The sequence below is a fragment of the Scomber japonicus genome, chromosome 7 (assembly GCF_027409825.1).
Source record: "Scomber japonicus isolate fScoJap1 chromosome 7, fScoJap1.pri, whole genome shotgun sequence".
In the NCBI taxonomy this organism is placed as follows: Eukaryota; Metazoa; Chordata; class Actinopteri; order Scombriformes; family Scombridae; genus Scomber; species Scomber japonicus.
This window is the reverse complement of record NC_070584.1, coordinates 24,286,272-24,307,348: the sequence shown is the minus strand read 5'-3', so window position 1 is coordinate 24,307,348 and position 21,077 is coordinate 24,286,272. Positions and strand designations below refer to the sequence as shown.

General features: G+C 40.6%; 1 protein-coding gene across 1 annotated transcript in view; it reads right to left on the bottom strand.

Moving 5' to 3' along the window:
• adamts10 (ADAM metallopeptidase with thrombospondin type 1 motif, 10) overlaps nucleotides 1-21,077 on the bottom strand; it is a 45,732-nt gene that overhangs the window by 9,359 nt on the left and 15,296 nt on the right. The window contains exons 7-17 of the mRNA XM_053322607.1: nucleotides 20,128-20,273; nucleotides 18,886-18,929; nucleotides 18,175-18,280; nucleotides 15,109-15,255; nucleotides 14,597-14,738; nucleotides 13,268-13,375; nucleotides 12,360-12,505; nucleotides 10,396-10,459; nucleotides 10,170-10,272; nucleotides 4,054-4,187; nucleotides 929-1,052 (exon numbers count right to left, since the gene is read on the bottom strand). Coding sequence (XP_053178582.1) covers nucleotides 929-1,052; nucleotides 4,054-4,187; nucleotides 10,170-10,272; nucleotides 10,396-10,459; nucleotides 12,360-12,505; nucleotides 13,268-13,375; nucleotides 14,597-14,738; nucleotides 15,109-15,255; nucleotides 18,175-18,280; nucleotides 18,886-18,929; nucleotides 20,128-20,273 — 1,264 coding nt within the window. The remainder of the gene's footprint in view (nucleotides 1-928; nucleotides 1,053-4,053; nucleotides 4,188-10,169; nucleotides 10,273-10,395; nucleotides 10,460-12,359; nucleotides 12,506-13,267; nucleotides 13,376-14,596; nucleotides 14,739-15,108; nucleotides 15,256-18,174; nucleotides 18,281-18,885; nucleotides 18,930-20,127; nucleotides 20,274-21,077) is intronic.

Genomic DNA, 21,077 nt, shown 5'->3' with positions numbered 1-21,077 from the left:
TGCTGATCTTAACATCTTCCTCAGACAACACAATATTCATCAGAGGTCTTGAGGGGTTTAAACCCCTCTCTGACAAGCATTTTTCTTTTGAACTTTGTAAGTTAATTTCCTCATCGACAAAACTTACTTTGTTTGTACCTCAGGGTTCAATTCTGGAGCCTGTTCTTTTCTCTATTCACATGCTTCCCCTTGGTCACACAATAAGTAAACATAAAACATTGGTGCCTTTATATGCAGATGACACACCGTTATATCTTCCTGTTAATCTAATATAAAGGCTATATTGATGGACAAATAAACTGAAAAGATGTGTCCCCTCCTTTCAGGTAAAAATGTCTTCGATGTAGACACTGTGATAGTCAAAACTAGTTACTGTCAACATAAGATCTGGGCTGAATAAACACTCAACACCCCCCATTATTTATCTCTTTGCATTTTCAGAAACACCCAAAACGCAGGTGCTGAAAGAAATGATTGTTCTGCAGCAATGTGCAGTCTTGTTGGCTTTATCAAATAAATAACTGTAACAGTATGCTGCTATGAACAGAGTTTGCATGTGAACAGACAATTATATGATTCTGAATGTCTGGGGTATGCTCACTCACATTTCAAGGCAGATTTCCAAGGTGCATCCACAATCCAGGATCCAATATCAGAATTCAAAGGTAGTATATGCATGTTTTTTTGGGACAGCAAAGCAATTACTTTGCATCACTTCTCATGGTAAATGCTTCATGTTCACCTAATCTGAATCTCAGAAGAGTAGAGATCGTTCCAATGCTGAAGTCAGAAACTAAACCCTTCTTTCCAACCTGCCAATTATATTAGTGCAGATCAAAATCTTCCTCTTTATGTGCAGAAACCTATGTGGAAGCAGCTCCCAAAGGAAAACTGATGAGATAACTGGTAGAGTGTTTAAGTTGTATACCTCCTTCGGGCAGTGAGTCGTTGAAGACTCCCTCCACAGACACGCAGCTGCTCCCATCACCTCCGCAGATCCGACAGCGGTCCTCACGAACGTCTGAGCCGAGGATTCGATCACAGCCTACGTGCTGCAAGAAGGGAGAAATGAGTGAGCTGCAGGGTCAGTCTGGGTCATGGGTGAAGGGGCACAGTCAGTAAGTCGAGAGGTGTCAGAGGCCGGGCTGAGGGATTACCTCTAATGTCTTCCAGACCACTTTTCTAAAACAGAAATATCAGATGGTAAGTCCAGATGTGTTTTCTGAACCTGTGCAGACATAATGCTCTTAGGTTGCTAAACTCATAGCTGTCGACATAAATAAGTTTCATGATGAGCGGAGCAGGTGGTTTTACTCAAACTCTTTAACAGTGAACCAAACCTAAACAAAAGTGTAGAGAATGAATAGCAACTGCTCTCATTCTCATATATCCAAGTGACAGTTGCTTATTGTAGAGAGGGATAATGAGGCTTAAGTTTATTATTACTTTTACATTGATTAGATCACAGTTCAAAACTAAATCCAGAGTTAAGACGGTGATTCACGCCACAGTTACCAGGGTTATCCGGTGGCTTTATAATGTGGACAGTGGAGACTTAAAACTGTTTAAAATGAGAAAGGTCTCAAGTAGTAGGAGGCCAGAATTTCCCAGAGATCACTGAGGACATTATTATGTTCATTTGATCCGAATGGTGTGTCAGCATTGGTGTAGTAGTAGAATCACTTAAGGGCTGACAAAAACATCAAAATCAACTTGCATTCCACCTTAAATGAGTCCCATAATACATAAATTCATATACAAGATGAAAACAATGCCCCAAAAAGTGGAAATACCTCCAGCAACCCAATGGGCAGATATAAGCAAACTGATGTTGGAATTAATTTGAAAGGTTTTGTTTAATAGAGAGAAATCAGGAATGTTTGTCAGTGGAAACTCAAAATTAAGCAAACCAGCAAGTGTTATGATGTCTGCCTAACCTGCTGCCAATCTCCAAGTGGCTCTCTGTCTCTCCCTTTCCCTGTGTATGTGTGTGTGTGTGTGTGTTACTGTATGAGTGGAGACAGGTGTGCTGGAGTCAGAGCAGAGCCACACCAGCTGCATCTCATCACTGTTATCAAGCTCTCTACAAATACCCAGCTCTGCTACTACCACCCTGCCAGATCGTAGACTCTCCTTACCGTCCTACATTTCAAGCTGCTTTACCTGCATTTATTCTGTTTTCCTGGTGTTGCCTGTTTCCCCTGGCCTAACCCTGTATTCCCGTTCCCTACAATTCAGTCTGCTCTGGCTCCGTCCCGTCTCCAGCCCATCGTCCCGTCATGTCAGCCCTGCCTCCCGGCCCTGGATCCCTTCTCTTCCAAACTTCCATCCCAAGTCTCAGCACAAGCTTCCCTTTCCCCAGCCTTTAAAATAAATACCTTATTTCTATTATATCCCTGTTTCCTCACCTTTGAGTATCTTGGGGTTCACCTGCTCTGTCCCATATGTCATTTATATCTTTGATTACCAGCATACCACAGACACCATTAGTTACAGTATATTGGAAATAACTGATGCATGCTCCAATAATTTAGAGTAAGACAGCTATAGCAACCATGAATTTATACACAGTTCCTCCCAGTAAAGTCTACACTTTAACTATCTAGTCTTTAAAACTAGGAATTAGTTGTGATCTGTCTTCTGCACTTGAGTCTGAAGAAGATCAACAGGTGGATAGTCTTCACCTGGATTTACCTGGTTTGTTAATTTCATGGAAGAACAGGTGTTGCAAATGTTTTGTACATGCTATATTTTGTCGGACAGATCCAGGAAAAAGGGGCTCCAGCAGGACATGCCTTTCATCTGCAGCGGCATGTTGTGTTCAACTGGACCATCTGTTCCCGAGGCCTTTTTCCTCTCCCACCTCTCCCTCTCTCTCCTTCTGTTTCTCCCTTCTCCTAATTGTCAGACCACAACTTTGGAAGTGAAGCCAGCATGAGGCTGCAGACAAGAGATAGAGATTTCTCCACGCTGTGTTTTGAAATTTTATGTGTGCATAAAAAACACAAGAGGTGACAACAGTGCAGAAGGAGAGGGAGGAAGAGGTTCTGACTGGACTCGTGCAGACAGAAAACTCGCGAGAGGAAGGGAAAGAAAGGAATGGAGAGATGTAGAGAGTCAGAAAGGGAAAGAGAGAGATAATAAGACCGCAGTGAATGAAAGCCAGCCTGCAGTGCAGACAGACTAACAGCTGAGCTGGAGGGTCACTGAGTTCCTACAGAGTAGAACAGAGCAGAGTACCGAGAAAAAGAGAGAAGGGAGGAGGAGGAGGAGCGGGAGGAGAGACCAGAAAGTCGATGTTGATAAACAAAATCCTCTCTTTGGATGAGTTTAGAGACTCCAGCCATCCTCAGCTCCCTGGTCTACCTTTGACACTTCAAATAAAGCAAGATCATGTGGGGTGAGAGCCAGCAGAAGGGGAGCTGCTTAGCTGAAAATCTTTTGGCACCCCTCAAAACTCCAAGAAACCACAAAGCAACACACTGGATGTGCTGAGGTTTAGAGCCTCTCTAAGCCTTTTTTCTGTTCACATCATTTCCTCCATGTCTAAACCTTCTACTTATTTGTTGGAGTAGAGCTATATCCAACATAAACAAGAGGTGGAACTAACAATAGATTCAGCAGCACACTATTACTATCTATTTTTTTTTGTCTGCATCCTTAAACAAATGGGCCATGTGGGTGTCAAAACGGGTTCCAGGAGCTCCAGGTGGTCTCCACATCAGGAAAATGAACAGCAGTTTGATGTTTTGTTTTTATTAACAACGGGGATTAAGAGAGAGCATTGATAATGGGAATCTGTGATTGCTGCCAAAGTTAAGATTTAGTTAAATTCAGCAGCTGATCGTGATGATTGTCGGCAGTTGCTGTGTAAACTAGACAGTGGCGGCTTTCCAGTCCAGAGAGTGATTATAAACAATATTATCTCAGTCTAGTGTTGATCCTCCTGTGTGCTCACATGTAGCAGCTTGTATTTCGATCAAACACTTGCACGGATGTGTACAAACACACACACACACACACACACACACACACAGAAAGGTCTTATCTCACCTTACACTCTCCGTTTACACACACGTCCAGAGAGTCATCCCGGCAAGGTGTGCCGTCCACCACAGCTGGAGCACGCTCTGTGTAGAAGTTGTATCCTTCGGCGAGGCAGTTGAGAGAGCAAGGCTTCACCCCACCTGAACAAAAATACACACACATACACACATGCATGCAGTCAGGGAGCAGGGCATACCGTATCAATACACCAACTCTATACATATAATAGCAAAGATAATAGTAAACACTGACAAGCACATACAAATGTAACTGCAGTACAAGTATACACACAGGATACTGTATGTCTGCACACTTTATATATTAAATACATAGATTCGAATTCGCAGAAGAGAGCCAATGAAAAGACATATTTTTTAAGCTATTCACAAGACATTTGGCACGCATAAGTCCTTTTACAAAAACCTTTAATTCAACTTCTAATTTTTTGATGTTTGTTTTACTGATTTTACTTTAAATAATCTAAATTGCTCAATTGATGCTTTTGACTCTGGTGACATTGCACTCTGTAGCATTGGCATGGTCAGATTTGTGTGTGTGTGTGTGTGTGCACAACCGAATTTGGTGCAAACAGCTGTTGTGGTTCTTCTTCTCTGATCTAATAAAACATCATGAAGATCATTATTGAAATTTCTAGAACACCTGCTAAATAGGCCTTGAGGTAAGATGGTTTTGTCAACTGCTGTTACAGAGGTCATGACTGAACTTTGAACCTCAACTTTTAAAATCTCAGATTAAATGTAATAATAGTAAAACGTAATTTTCATGATGACAGGCAATTTCCATCTGCTAATATAAAGTCAAGTCAATTCTTATTTATACAGCCCAATATCACAAATCGCAAATTTGCCTCAGGGGGTTTTACAATCAGTACAGCACAACGTTCTCTATCAACGTTAGACCCTCGATTCAAATAAGGAAAGCTTCTCCAAAAAAGCATTTAACTGGCAAAAAAAATGGAAAAAAAACTCAGAGAGAGCAACAGACAGGGGATCCCTCTTCTAGGACAAATAGACATGCAATAGATGTGTATACCCAAATAGGCTAAGATAGCAAAATTACAGTGTGGAAAAACAAGATGACAAAATTATGGATAAATTGATAACATACATGAAGAATCTTGAGGGGAGACTGTTTTGTCTAAAACATCAGTAATGGGGGTTTATTTCCCTGATGTTTCTTCTTCCCAGTTTACAAAGGCTCAAAGTTGAGTGAATGTCATGGAAAAAGGCTAAAGATGCTTTTATAACTCGCTCCAGGAAAGAAAATTTCATTAGTTTTCTAGTTTCTGGCTGGTATTCTACAGTCTGAGCTAATGCAAATGTCCCCAAACATGCAGAATTAGAATGCGGGCTAATGAAATAGTCACTGAAGCAGCAGCCAAACCTCCTGCGGGGCAACTTCCTAAAAGCTGCATTCCTGCACCAAACCACAGGCTTCTCTAGCAGCTCTGCACCTCATGCTGGGCGTTTAATTTGGTCTTTACATCTTCTTGAACACCTGGTCGAGGAATGAAGGACCACTCACACACAGACTGACTGTTTTTCAGCAAAGATTTGTAACACAATCTGTGATGCTGTTCAATGAAGCCAGAGTTCAAAAGTGATGAATGTCATATTGACATATGTAACACGTTGCGAGTCTTTCATCACATCTTTATGAAGGGTGCAGAGACAAAAAGGAAGCTGAAACAGTCTGCAGGGGAGTAGGAAATGTTTGTCAGTGCTGACATCCCGAGAACAAGCAGCTGAATTTGATTATGTCCTCGCTTCCCTTGAATACTCGCACACTGAGACAAAACTACTGAGCACTACCTCAAGTAATGCACACACTCATACACATGATGTGCTATACAAAGACAAAGAACTGTGAACGGGTACACCAGGGCAATGATACCACCAAAGTTAGCTGCTTGTTTTCAATTGCACCACAAGTAACAACAAATGTAGAATATAAGCACATGATAAAACTTTTATAACCATTATAGAAGAAATGTGTTTTTTAACTACATATTCAATCTTGCAACACAGGAACACCATTCTACTACTCTGCACCAAACATATCTTGTGAAGTAGAATTTACTAATTTTATTTTTCAACCTTATGAGGAGGAGGACATTACATCATCCACAACTACAAAACAGTCAAGGATGGCACAATATAATCCAAGACTGCAGAGATGTAGAAGTCCAGGAGACCACATGACATCATACTGCAGCGAGTTACATTTCACAAGTGTGTATGTGTTCAGGTTTTAGTGTCTCCACAGGTGTGATGAGGCAAGTACACACTGACAAAGAAAATATATACAGACAGGTGACAAAAAGGACAAACCAAAACAGATCTGAAGACTGGGGGCATTTTGCTGACATGGTTTGAGTCCACCTGTCCCCTTAGAGGGAAGGGTCACTGCAGATCAACACAAATTTGTGCTGAGCGTTCACTGTTATCCTATGATGAAACATTTCTATAGTGATGGGAGTGGTCTCTTCCAGGACGACAATGCCCTCATCCAAAGAGCACGAGGAGTCACTGAAGGGTTTGATAAGTAATAATAATAATAAGTAATAGAAAATAATGCTATGGCCTTCACAGTCACCACACCACCACAGGCATTATCTCAACCCAACTGAAGACCTATGGGAGATTTAGGACAGCGCTTTCCACCACCATCTTCACCATCCAGTAGAGTTACTGAGACACTTCATGTTGGTTTTTTTTACTTTCATTTTCACTTGTCTGTACATACGAAGCTTTGGTGAAAGTTCAGTGCCCCTCACGTTCTACCTTCGTATCTCTATAGATAAATGTCTGCTATTTCCTCCTGTTCTATGTCGCTCTGTCATTTCCTCTTTCCCACACTGTCAAAGTCCCTTAATTCCAACGTTATCACCAGTGATCTTTTGCCATCGTTCCTCAAGCCAATTGCAATTCTACCATTCTGTCATTCAGTCCTACTATTGTGCAAACTCCCCCCCCCCCCCCCCCCCCCTTTTTTTCTCCAACACCACCATGACCTTCATGATATCCAGGGAGACTTGACTGAAGGTTCCCATCAACCAACTGCTGACTCCACTCCATCACCACCAGCAGCATCTAGACTCGGGGGGGGGGGGGGGGGGGGGGGTCCTGTCCTATCTCCTATTATCATATTGGCCAACGAAAGTCTAATCACAAAACATCTTTCTCTGTTGCTAACCTCGTACTGTTATACAATACTCTTCTTATTGAAATATACACATTGTCATGTATAGACATGTGCACATGCATGACTATATACCCTTTTCATCTTCTCCATTTTCACACTATTTATTCCCCCTGCCATGACACACACACACACACACACATTTGCACACTACTGTTAGAGGGTATTCTCCAGCCAAATGGTATATATCCTTCATTCATCTCTGCAGCTTGCCAACGGCTCCACTATTTGAGTGGCTGTTGACATCAGTCTGGGCTGTGTTTGTTTGTGCTGGCAGTGCTGAAGCAGGTACAGTATGTACTGGGAAGGAGAGAGAAAGAGAGAGAGAGTATGTACTGGCAGGCTTGCAGACGATAAAGTGGTCAGACCATGGAAAACTACAATTCCCATGGTGCCTAGCTTTGGCAGGGCAACCAGGGCTTGCAGCAGGTGTGTGTGTGTGTGTGTGTGTGTGTGTGTGTGTGTGTGTGTGTGTGTGTGTGTGTGTGTGTGTGTTGCAGGCTGTTCTATGGAGTGTGAAGGTTAAATGTGAAGGCTGTTGGACTAAGAACAGCGGCTTGTTCGAAAAAAAAAGAAGAAAAAAAGAAAGAAGCAGCTTAAACGACAGACCTTTTTTAATGAACTGTCCTTGGCTGTCTGAGCTGAGAGAGAAAGGCTGTCTCTGTTTTCACTGTCTGAGGACAGACACGAAGAGGGAGAGAGACGGAGGGAGAGAGAGATTGCATAATGGTGAACTAAATAAAGAGAAGAGAAGGAAAGGGAGGAAAACGACAAAGAAGAAGTGGAGAAGGAACGTCTTCTTTGAATGAGAGCGGACAAAAAAGTGAAAGGAAGAAAGCTGAAATGAGAATTTGGGGAGAGCGAGAGGGCTGAAGAGGACAGGGAAGGGGCTTGGCGGCGTGATCTGGCCTTAACGCAGGGCAGAGTCTATGGCACTGTTCCTATTTTAACAGCTGCAAGGGATTTCTATTGTAAAATCAGCTGACTTGATGAAAGGAGCACTTGTTGCCTGAAGTTGGAATTGGCTGGCCGGCCATCTCTGTAAGCCATTATGTTATTGGAGGGCTAGATTAAAGGCAGTTATGTCGTTGAAACTATTTATCTTTCACGTCCAGTGTAGTGCTCATCAGGAGCGAGGAATTTCTTGCAAGGCATTGTGGGATGCATGGTTCTCTGCAGCCAGCATCTGCAGGCCAGACAGGAGACAGTCTGCAGCTTCAATTCACTTTCTCCTCCACGCACACGCACACACACACACACACACACACACACACACACACACACCCAGTCTCCTGACTTCTGTTTGTCTCCCATCATCAATTCCTGGCTCTCATCGTTCTGTCCATCGCCGTCTGTTCACCTTTCATTTTCTGTTCTTCCTTCCTAATTTCACTCATCTACTCTTTCTCTGTGTCCAACTTCTAGCCCCGTCTTTTCTTTCCAGGCAATTCTGATAAACAAGTGGATGAACATGTGAAACCTAAATTAGTCTTCAGTGCAATAACACTTTAATTTAACTTGTTGTGTGCAGTTTATCTGCCTGGAAACCTGCAGGTGCGCTGATGGTCCTGATGATAGAAGTGGTGATCCTTTACTCAATGAGAAAAAGTAGCAGTGCTGTAAAACGTTTAATTATAAATGAAAATCTTACCCTCAACATTTTACTTAAGTTAAATTAAAAGAGGAAGTTTTTCAGAAAAATGTGCATCATTAAAATAAGCATGTACTGTAAGAAATTATTATATAAGTTATACCTGAAAGTGTAGGCAGCATTTTTAAAGCTATAGCTGGCCCAGTTAAGGGTCGTTTAACTACTATATATAATAGACTTTATTAATCGACAAATCTAATGTAGTACATAGCATGCATAATATAAGACGGCATTTTGTTTTGGCCATATAATTTGTGTTTTTATTCCCAATACCTTGCATAGTATAATTGGGTAAAAATAATATAATGTATAGATTGATATTTTTATGTAAAGTAGAATTATAATGATGGATACGATGAAAAATACTCAAGTGAAGTATACGGTCCTTACAACTGTACTTAAACCTGCATTGATAGATTTCTGGGCCACTTGAGGGGATTGCAGCAAACTGTAAACACAAGACTGACATACAGGATTATCATTTTGTAAAGTTAATATCGTGAACATGTTGGCAACCCGTTAATTGTTCACATGCAGGTAAGTAAGATCAATTTAAGTCTGATATTTACTCTCCTTTAAGCTCTGTTAATGTCACCACCAACTTCTGAGGGGAGTGCTGTAGTAAATGTCCACAAGCTAGTCGTGGACACAAATTTGTTGGTTTCTTTTAAGCTGGCTAGGTTTGAGCTTTTTGCTGAAAACAGCTGTTGGCTGCATCTGGAAACAATGCTGATGAGAGTGGTGAGAGTGAACCAAATCTGAGAGCTGTAAAACTAAAATGAAGAGCTCAAAGATGCTGAAAACGATTTGAAATACGTGAGTGGACAATGTGAACATGGAACAATCTTAGTAACAAAGGCTACAGAATGGACAGTCGTCTGTGGGCATTGGCGAACAATAGGACGATCATGAGGAGGAAGTAGAGTTAAGAGCAGGCTGAAGCCCTGGTTTGACTTGCAAGGAGCCTGTGTACATACCTTACGTCAAGTTTTGGACAATTGACCTACTTTAATAGAGATATCTGACACCGTAACAGTATAGAAATAACTGACCATCATAAAAAAAGCATGATATGTCCCTTTTAATATAGAAATATTGATTAGAGCGGTATACTTGAGCATGGTGCTTGAGTAAATTGAACTTTTCTCCACTGGGTAATGTAAAGGTCTAAGAGTTTGTCTGCAGTAAAGATCACTATGGTACAAATAAACACACAGATACCCCCCCACACAGAAGGTTATTCACTCACCTCCTCTGTATGGCTTCCAGGTGTAAAATTTCCCCCGGAAAGGAACGCTGTCGAAGTCGGAGCACTGCATCTCCCGGAAATCCCGTGAGCCTGCGGGGCACTCCTGTACCACAAGCACAGAAAACAAGTATAAACAAATTACATTTAGGGTTTACATTACTGTTTGTTCACTAATTGAATGACGTCTGTAGCGGTAATGATGATGATGAAGAGCAGCGATACTCACATCAATATTGCAGGACCTGAAGCGCTTTCTCTCCCCCAGACAATACTTTCCACCAATGGTTGGCCTTCAACCAAACACAGAGAGAATCAGGCCAGTCAGTCACATCTGAGTACAATTTAACAAGCTCTAACCTCCATCATCACATCACAACACAACGCTGGCTCCTGATCTCTGCTTTGTCTGCCTTCATCAGTGTGTTTCCAGTCTGCCTCTTTTATTGCTTTATTGTCTATCACGGACCGTCACAACAACACCTCTGTATACATATTATACTGAGAAGGAAGCCAGAGGCAGCCACCGTCAAATGGTTGCCTCTGCTAAACTTTCAACAAATTTAAACAGCATGGAGCCAAAACAAATGTGCAAACGATGCTCAGAAATGATACCAGAGAGCACCCTTGGCCTCAAATTTTGGTCAATTCATCCTCTGTTCAATAAATTCAAGATGAGGGATCAGGTGACTGCTATTCAAAAGCAAGTCTGGTAGCAGTTTGGTGAGGATTCAGACTATCTGAATTATTTAATACACAATAAGAAAAAAACAGTGGCACTGCTGTACTGGATTTAAATCCTACCATTAATGTTATCTGCATGCAATTTGCATCTTCTTCTCTGTGTGTATGTGGGTTTTATCTCCAAAAGACAAAACTTTACTCAGGATGAACCAATCTAACTTAATGCTATGTTCAAACATAGCATTAAGTTAGAACTACACATACAACTCTGTTTCTCATTTTAGTCTTACTGTGTGTAACGTTTAATTATCTACAGCATGTACAAAGTTTATAAAAAATTGTTTTTACAGATTCATAACAACATTCACTGAGAAACAGTACATTGTCAGCATTTTCCAAAAATATGAAAACATTTCACATCTTAAATTACCCAGTCAATGAGGGCAACATACTAACATTGAACTTGTTTATTTGGCTCAAATCACAACAGAAAAATGCTGTTAGTATTTTGTACTTGTTGACTTGGAAATTTGATATGTACAAACTTTTCATATTTTTGGGACATGCTCACTGGATTTTTAGGTTTAGCACTCCAATGAGAATCCCATTGTTAAAGCACTACCTCCTTCTCCAATTCAGTATATAGTGTGGCCAAGTCACTTATGGCCAATATCTAATCCATTAAAAGCTGATCCACTATGATGGATTGATGCATCAAAAAACCATGAACCAGCATCTTCTAAAAAATCTTCAAAAAAGGTTGGGTTTTGTAGATAAATTTGCTTATTGATCCGCTGTCCATGTAGACACAAATTTACAGTAACCAGGTTACTACAATGCATGTAAACGCCTTCCATATAACCTTTCCCTTAGTGACCTGCTTACTTAAGTCCATGTAAATACACTAACTATAATATTCTGTGTCAATAGTTTGCCAAAGGACAAGGAACTTATTCCCATTTGGCTATTTCTAGTGACGTCCTTCTGTCCTACTAGAAAAAGTATTTCACAGGAATTAGAAATCAAAGGGGGACTAAGACAACAAAGGGAGGGAAGTTCACATTTTATAGAATATACTGTATTCTGCACAATGCCACAACTGTAATCTAGTCTAGGAAGCAAACTAGAAGATAACCAGTACTGTAGTGATCCAGTTATTGTAAATCCACATACAACAAATCCGTAATCAGATTTCCCCCAACCTTATTTTGGTTGCATGGCTACAAGTCGAGTGGAAACGTATTTGTTAACTTCCCTGTCTGAAGTATTTGGTACATGCACACTCTGACTCGGTAAAATCTAATTTCAACAGACAGTCAACTAACTCAGTTGCTACATTCAAACACCTATTCTATAGTATCAGCTAGCAAATCAGGTAAATCTCACCATCTCACTTATATGCTGAGGTAACTTGAGTTTTACTGTACAGGTGAATCTGCCTGGTAGAGTCTCTCACACTACAAAACTGATGGATTTCAGACTGGCCGGACATTTAGCTGAGATCTGTACCTGGGGCTGTCGCAGTGTCTTATAGAGGATGAGACTCCACCTCCACAGGTCCTGCTACACTCCTCCCAGGGTGACCACAGTCCCCAGCCCCCGTCCACGCCCTCTGGACGTGTCCCATAGGCCACGCACACCCTCTTGTAGCACCACTGTAACACATATAACATACATATTAATATACATATGGATAATAAATAAATATATAGAATAAAGCAAAGATTATAAGACAAACCAACAATACAAGATTACAAGATGTCCTGCAACCCATGATCAGTTCTTTATGTGTTTCAAGATTACTTTTTTCTTCTATAAAATGGCTCATAAAAACACTTTTTTTTATTGGAAAACATGTTATCCAAACAAATCATCAGCCAAATTAGGTCAACGTAAGGACATGTACTGCTTTTTGGCTCTGCCGGCCAGGGAGCAGCTCGATAATACCGACTGACGGTGTGACTGACTGACTTGCTGAGTGATGAAGTTACACAATTGGTTGGCTGGTCCAGTGCTAGAGTTTCCCCATTGGTCTTTGCTCTTTCAGAATTTAATCAACATGAACAGTTTCAATTACGTCCTCAGGGGTATTTACAGCAGAGCAATTTGAGTAGTTATAATCAAAATTAAAATTAGTTCTCTATCAAATGAAACATCCCAAGATATAAGCGTGATATCCTACTGCTATTCACATTATAGACATTACTACAATTTGACCACAATTTCACATACTGACCATTTATAGTCCAGCCTCATATTAGGTTTTGACCAAGTCTTGTTTAAAAAGCAGGCGACTGATCCCAGATGAACGAAATCTACCTCCAACATCCACCTTACATGCACAGGCCACATATAACCTTTCTGTTCACATTATTCTCTAATTTAAAAAAAAAGAAAAGATTAATTTCATTATTCACCCCTTTCTCTATGGTGTTGGTCTGACAGATGGTTCCCTCTGCAGCGGGGATGCTGCTGGTGATGCAACGGTTGCTCTTGCTCATGCACCAAAGTTCACTGCAAACTTCCTGTGTGTGAGTGACAAAAAGGATAAAAACAACAGGGATTGTGAGGCAGCAGGGGAAAAAAGGAAAAGAAGAGTGACAACTTGTCAGAGTGATTTTATATCATTATAGAGACACAAGAGCAGACACACTCTCATTCACCTTCCTCTTTGTTCCCTCTACAGCAATGCCTATAACACATGGGGTTACGTTTTATTGTGTACATATGCTCCGACCACATCGTATCGATAATAATGAGTCTATAAAGCAGTTTGCTGTTCCAGATGTCCATTTACTCCGAACCTGGCCCCATAAAACTTGACCATGCAATAAAGTGGATGCTATTCACTGTAGGTACTGCAAGATGTTTCACATTCTTACAGAGAGTCCGACTTGAATAAGAGAGCCAAAGGAACACAAATCAAGGGCAAGCAGTGAGATAAATTACTCAGATTGAGATTTAAGTCGTCTAAAGGAAAGATTAATTTAGTCTTGCTGCCTCAGAAAGGACAGCAAAAGATAAACTGATTCACAAACAATCATCTGACCTAGACATGAGATTGCAGCATTGTGCAACATTAAAGAAGCTTCATCAGCTCTGCTATATAATATACAGTTATTACTGACTTAGGACTTTAAGATATTCTATGATTTAGAGGGATAAAGATCGTTGAAGTCAAAAGTAAGCTTAAAAAATACAAGTGTTTCTCAAATAAATCCATTCAGTGTGTGAAAATAAACACCATAAATTCATATAACAGCTCTGTAATTGCTGGTGTCATCATGACAGTTTTAAGACTTTAGTCACTCTTATCCAGAACCACAAAGTGATTGAAAAAATAAGGAGGAAGAGATTTATGTCTTCAAAAGAAAAACAAAGTAAGAAAAACAAAATATTAGCAGAGATGAGGGTTAAGCAAAATAATTTACAGTACCATGAGATGATATAAATAAGGCAACTGTCAGAGATTTTCCAAAATTGATTTTAGGTGGAGGCTACATCTTTAAAGTTTCTAGTTGTATTAGACTATTGTGGACAATATTGCAAAGTAATGAGTATTAAACTTATTTTATTTCATGATATCACAATTAAAAATGATAAACACACAAGTCCAACTGCTCTTTAGTCTTTCCGTGGACATATAACTCATTCCTATGAGAGAGGCCGAAAGACAAGATAGGATAGAAAGGAAAACTGAGGTTAAAGATGAAACAAAAGAGGAAAAGTTTACAAAGATTACTCACCGCATATTTACACTGTCGAGATCTGACACCATACTGGAAACGGCACTGTTCGTCTGCATCGTAGGCCTGACCGGGGGCTGTAGTGGGGTACACAAACTCCTGCTTGGGGGGGACGTTGTTCAGACAGGAGCCCATACCTGAACTAAGGCAGGAAAGAAGAGAAGAAAGAGTGAGATTGAACAATAACTGGAAATATTTAGATTATTCAGAGGATACTCGAGAAAAAGCATAGTTAGTGGTCTGGTCTGAATAATCCTTGGAGCAATTCACATGAATGAATCATCTGTGTTTAAAGTACAACTACAATTTGTTAAATGAATAGAATAAAAACATATAAAAGGTTTAAGATATTGTAAAAGTGTTAAAAGTGTCTACTATCTAGATCTGTAACTTGTTTTCCTGCTCATAAAAAATGTTTTATTGACATTTAAGTGGATGATTTTTTTTTTTTTGGCCAACCCCTCATAACTCAATTATTTGTGGTGTTGCAGATATCTGATAGACTGACTCACTCCAGGAAGCTGGTGATGTAATCCCGGCTACAGGCCGACCAGATGAATGGGTTTGTCTTCATGGTGATGTGGTCGGCCATCAGTTTGGCGGTCTCCTGGCTGCGGGGCCCACAGGCGTTTCCCATCCCGTCATGGTTCATCCCAAACCTAAAACCCATGATGATACAGTGACAAACGGTATGAGGCAGTGTGGACGGGTCTCTGCAGCAGGGATGGGGACAGTGGAAAATAGATCACTGTGGATAACAAAATGAGATCTACAGAACAGACACAAATTTTTAAAAGATGATTGCCCACAGCTGTCAAAAGTGCTCACCTACTTCTATCAAAATCCTGTGACCAGATGTATCATTATCATCATTACAGCCAGAACAGTGGACAGCGGTCTCCAATAAACCCGGTTGTGTTTCTGTTTTTCTTTGAGACAGCTGCTCAGACACTGAAGTACACCTTGTGGTAGCCTTTAACAACTTTAAAGGGTTTCTCTCCTTGAATCATACATGATAGTGTCCAAATATATTTAGAACTGTATAACCTGAGCCTGAGTTTACATTCTTTACTGATATGATAATATATGAAAATATTTGGAGATAACCCAAAACCAGTACTGTAACTACTGATTGGAACTACTTATTTTCATTATATATTAATTTGCCTTTTCTTGATTTATGGATCAATTGTTTGGCCAATAAAATGCTGATTTTCTTTACAAGAGCCTAGCGTAACTTATTCTAAATGCCTATTTTATTGCATTTGACCAATAATCCTTAATCCCAAGGATATTCAATTTATGATATACAAACAGCATCAAATCGTCACATTATAGAACCAGAAAACGGAAAATGTTTTGGATTTGTTGCTTGAGAAAAGTCTGAGACAATGAATTGATTACCAACATAGCTGCAGATGAATTTCCTGTTGATTGACGATTAATTGCTACCCCTGAAACACAAATGCCATAAAAAAGCCTGCAAGATAGAAAACTAGCAGAGCCCAGAGTCAGCACCAACACCACTGGTCCGCAACAAACCCTGCTATGGAAAGTCTTATCCAGAAAATTATGAATTGTTATATAATGGTCCATTGTCCATGTATAAGGGGATTTATGAATGACATGCAGTGATACTATACAACTATACTCTATTAAAATACACAGTGTTATGGTCCATTTGCTGGTTAAGCATTAATGAAAGACAGTGATGACGCTCACAGTAGCTTTTTTGAAGCCTGAAACATAAACATGCTGAAAGCTTTTCATCCCCCAACTGATTCATTTCTGTCATGGTCTCTCTTGTGGTTTCATGTGGGTCCCCTTCACCACAGACAGGCCTGCATTACATCTGAATGATGGCAATTAAAAACAACTGCTAATCATGTTAAAGCCAGGGAAAAAGATTTTATATATACACACATGCACACACAAATAAGTATAAATAAGCACACTCTGTTGGGTCGTTTTGGTCGTGAATCCTCGGAGCACTCAAAAGCTACCTGTATTGACCATTAAGGAGGTAGGACCCCAATAGGTCCACCATCTGTCTTAATACTTCTCAGTGCTGTGTGCATACACAACTTAACTGGAGTCTGACTTTTTCTTTAAGGACACTCCCCCAAAATCAACAAACTTGATGGTTTTCTCAAGAAGAATGGAGGATCAAATCAGTAATGTCTCTTGATTTATAGTGTTCACAGCAAAAATAAATCACATAGGCAGATATAATCACTAGTTATTTAGTGATGCAGCCATGCAAGTCAAATGAGCACAATACAGTTTAGAAATCATCCAGGGGATCCAGATGGCATATCCAGGTGCTGTACCAGCCCCACATGGAACTAATCCCAAAAGCATAAAAATAGTGTTACTGAAAGAAAAAAACTCAACTATTAACACAATCTTAACTGATGGAAATGACAGGTGCTGCTGGAGATCACATTAGCTCTGGAGTTGTGGAGATGTAATCTGAGGACAATCTCTCTGTGGGGGGAAGGGGGGGATCATCCCAGACCAGACCACAAGAAACCACACATGAGACACCTCCGTTATCCCTAAAAACAGCAGCTATGAATGAGGCAGGGAGTCAGTGTTTTTCCTCTTCAGTAGTCTACAGTCTGTACAGTACATGCAATATTGTAGTATTTAAACCTGTCATTACAGATTTGAAACATGTGATCTGTATATATAGTTTTACAAGACTTTCCAGATAGCAGACACTTGTATGATGCAGGTCTATTAAAAACATGTTCAACCTGTACTGGATCCATTTATCTCTTTTTTTTCCAAATACCAAGTGGATAAAAGAATACATTTTTTCACGTCGGGTACTCAAATTAACACTGAAATAATTTTTTCACACCATCATTATCATTCCTCCTGTTCACGGTCTTTTTAGTGTGAAAGTCGCTTTTCTGTTACTATACATCCACTGCAGCTCAACAGAGAAACACAAAGAGGGAATTTGACGTTAAAATCTGTAACTGTGGCAGAAATCCACTTGATATGTCTAACTCAGACTTCTGAAGCCTCATATTGTGAACCTATCTTTTAAGTTAATTTACACCCTTAGGTACATGGTCACCAAAGCCGACCCATGTTCAACCCTGGTTGGGAGGAGGTCACGATGGAAGCTCAGCTGACAGGTCATGACCCATTCAGATGCTGATCCATCCAATATTCGTTGAAATATTTTACTCTCAACCAAAAAGGTGGACCAACCGACCATCTGAACTACCATCCGTCTTACCAACAGACTGACGAAGCTATAGGCTAAAAATTCTGCTGTCTGATACTTTCAGCTGTCCATCGCATCTGCCTGCTGGAAAAATCCTGGTATGAAGATAAACTCGAAGAACAAACTCAGCCTGCCAACTTTCAACTCAGCTGTTCATTCATCACAATGCCATTAAAGTATTAAGTATGTGACTTTAAATTGATTTGTGATGTGTTCATAAAAACAGATCAATGAGAAATAAATAGAAAAATATGAACAAAAAGTCATCGTTTAACATAATTTGTGAACTGTGGTGAAATGAAAAATGGCTGTGTGTGTGTGTGTGTATTTTACTCACGTGTGTCCAATCTCATGGGCGATCGTGAAAGCTGTTCCCAGGCCGATGTCCTCATTGATGCTACAGCTTCTCTCTGGCTCACACATCCCCCCAACAGGAGCCAGACCTGCGACACACACACACACACACACACACGTATGTAAAGCCAATATCTCCTCTGACCATCATTGCAATAAGACACATTCAAACTGATTTACAGATCTTTGCTAATCTTAACTTCTGGCTGACAACATCCAGACTGAATTACACTGGCTGTCAACACACAATTCTATTCTGAAATATCGTTATGTTTTCTACACTTTCTACACATTTCTTGCTGTGAGTGGAGCAGCAGTTCAGTTCAGTTTGCTATGTGATTATTTAAACAGCACAACAAGCATGCCAGTGACGCACCTTCCTGTAAATTACCCAAAGACAAGTCACGCTTGATTTGTATTGCATTTGTTTGTGTTAATGTGTGTATTTGTGTTTGTGCACTCCGTTGTGTGTATATCTTTGTGAGGACCCGTTTCAGTTTTAGATCATGAAAGGACATTTTTTTGTAAAGTGAGGACATTTTAGACAGTTAGACAGACCCTCACTTCAAACTGGGCAGGTGTTAGACATTCAGTTTGGTAGAGATTTACTTGGTTAGGGGCAAAATGGTGCATTATGTCAATGAGGGTGATTACAAGTGTAGTTATACAATGTGTTTGTGTCTGTTTGTGTTACCTAGGGTTTCACAGGGCTTGTTTTTTTGGATGCAGATGTCGTATCTGTAAGGAAATAAACCAAGCTGTTTATGGCTGTTACACACACACTCACACAAACAGGGCCATTCAGCAGATGAAATCCAGCATGTAATCACACTCACGTATACCAACAAACAAACACGAAACTAATAGACATGGACATGCCGTACTCTCACGGACTGACAGACACAAACTTACACACGCACACTCGTTACAAACAGACAGCGGACAGCGGTGATAGCAGACAGATATAGATTTAAAAGAACAATAGCAGGAAATCTTGGACGGTCACTGCGGTGTCATCTGTCTGGACTGCTTCCATCCTCTGCTTGATAAATGCTGTCGTAAAAACCAAACCATTCTCACAAAAACCACATCTCAAAAAGAAAAAGAAAAAGAAGTTATGACTCTTTTTACACCTCCTCTATTTGACTTTTTTGCCTTTATTGTGCGGTTGACAGTGAAGTAGCAAACAAAGAGAGAGAGAGAGAGAGATGAGTATGGCATGCAACAAGGATGGCTCTTTGGCTGGGATCCCTCAATTTGACTATTAACCTCCTGCAAGTTGAGCTTTAGCACACTGTGTTTGAGAGAAGAGTTAAATATTTGTGGTCAATCACATTCAGATGACTCTGACCAAACCGGGGTTGTGTTGTTTGCCGTTTCACATTCCTCTGTCAACAGCATAAGTGTCTTATCTGTTTAATATGCGTCTACCACTGTCTGTCTCTGTTTTCCTCCGGCAATGTCAGTAACAGAAGGCGCACTTAGAGAAATTGGAAGAAAATTAAAAGAAAGCAGCGTTGTCAGATTCAATGCTGCACTGCTTTGATTTCTCAGTGTCTCTCCATTTTCTCTGGCCTGCTTTCTTCTTCTTCTTTAAAAAAAAAAGAAATCTGTCATTGTCTCTCGGTCCCTCCTTGTATCTCTCTTTTACGTTTTCTCTCCAGATGCTGAGCCGGGCAGAGCGGCCCCAGCTATCGTCACCCCAGACAGGACAAGATACAGCCCAACTCTCTTGGACTTGGCTTAATGAAAACCTATGAGGAGAGGGGCTGGGAATGTAAGACTTCAGCACGGAAGAAACACTGCTTTAACCCTTATATGAACAGGAAAACAGGCTAAATATATGTGTTGTTGCAGTAAAAAGGTGTGAGTGAATCTAAATATAGCCTTTATTACTTGTTTCTGCGAGAAGGATTTGTCATATTGTATTTCTGACCTGGTGATAAGCACAGCGGTGTCGTGGTGAGCGATGCCGTTGTCGGGTATGGCGTTCCCATAGCTGCTCCGGTGCTGGATGGTTTTCTGCCACTTACAGAAGCTGTCTAAAGACTTCCCTGCATGATGGTTGATCTCTAGTGTTGGCTGTCGGCGGAGAGACAAGACAGAAAATATGCGCCCAAAAAGCAAATTAGGAAACAACTTCAGCGTTTTCACATGTTTGCAAACAGAAAACAGAAACATACCAAAGCGCTTACACAGCCAACAAACAGCAAATCAATGTCAGAGGGTTTATTGCAAAAGGTTTAGGATAGATTATTACGCCTACGCTTCTAACAATGCAAACATTTGAACATTTATGAACAAGCTAAATAGTCCAAATCAACTATCAGAGGATACTCCACAATGCTATCATAATCAAGCCTCAGACTTCCTGTATTGCTTCCTGTATTCAGCCTTGTTTTCTACTTGACTCACACTACTATAACAAATGTTCATTAGACTGTATGTCAACAAGAGACTACATTCCTAAAATTTGGCTGCACGGCTTAAAAATCTGAAGAACCCTCGCTCCACTGAAGCTAGGCAGGACTCTAGTGAAGGCGCTTTCTAGTATTGTGTGAGTGCAGAGAGGAGAAGGAGAGCAGGGAGTGCTCTGCTGGCCACAGCTGGCGAGAACTCGTAACCCAGGAATGCATGTGGTGACATAACTAGTAATTGTCTCATCCCACAATCCCTCATTTCTGGGTCCACTGCTGGCCTGATTTTCCTTTCCAGGGGCAGCTTGCCTTTTTCAGACCTGGAAACGAGTAACAGAACCACTCGCCGAGACTACTTTCAATCCTGTCCCGACCTCAACCTCAGTGGTCCATGGAGTAAGAATAACAACACTAATACTGCCTACCGCTAATGATCCTAACATTTATTTCTTTACTCTGTTGGATGACA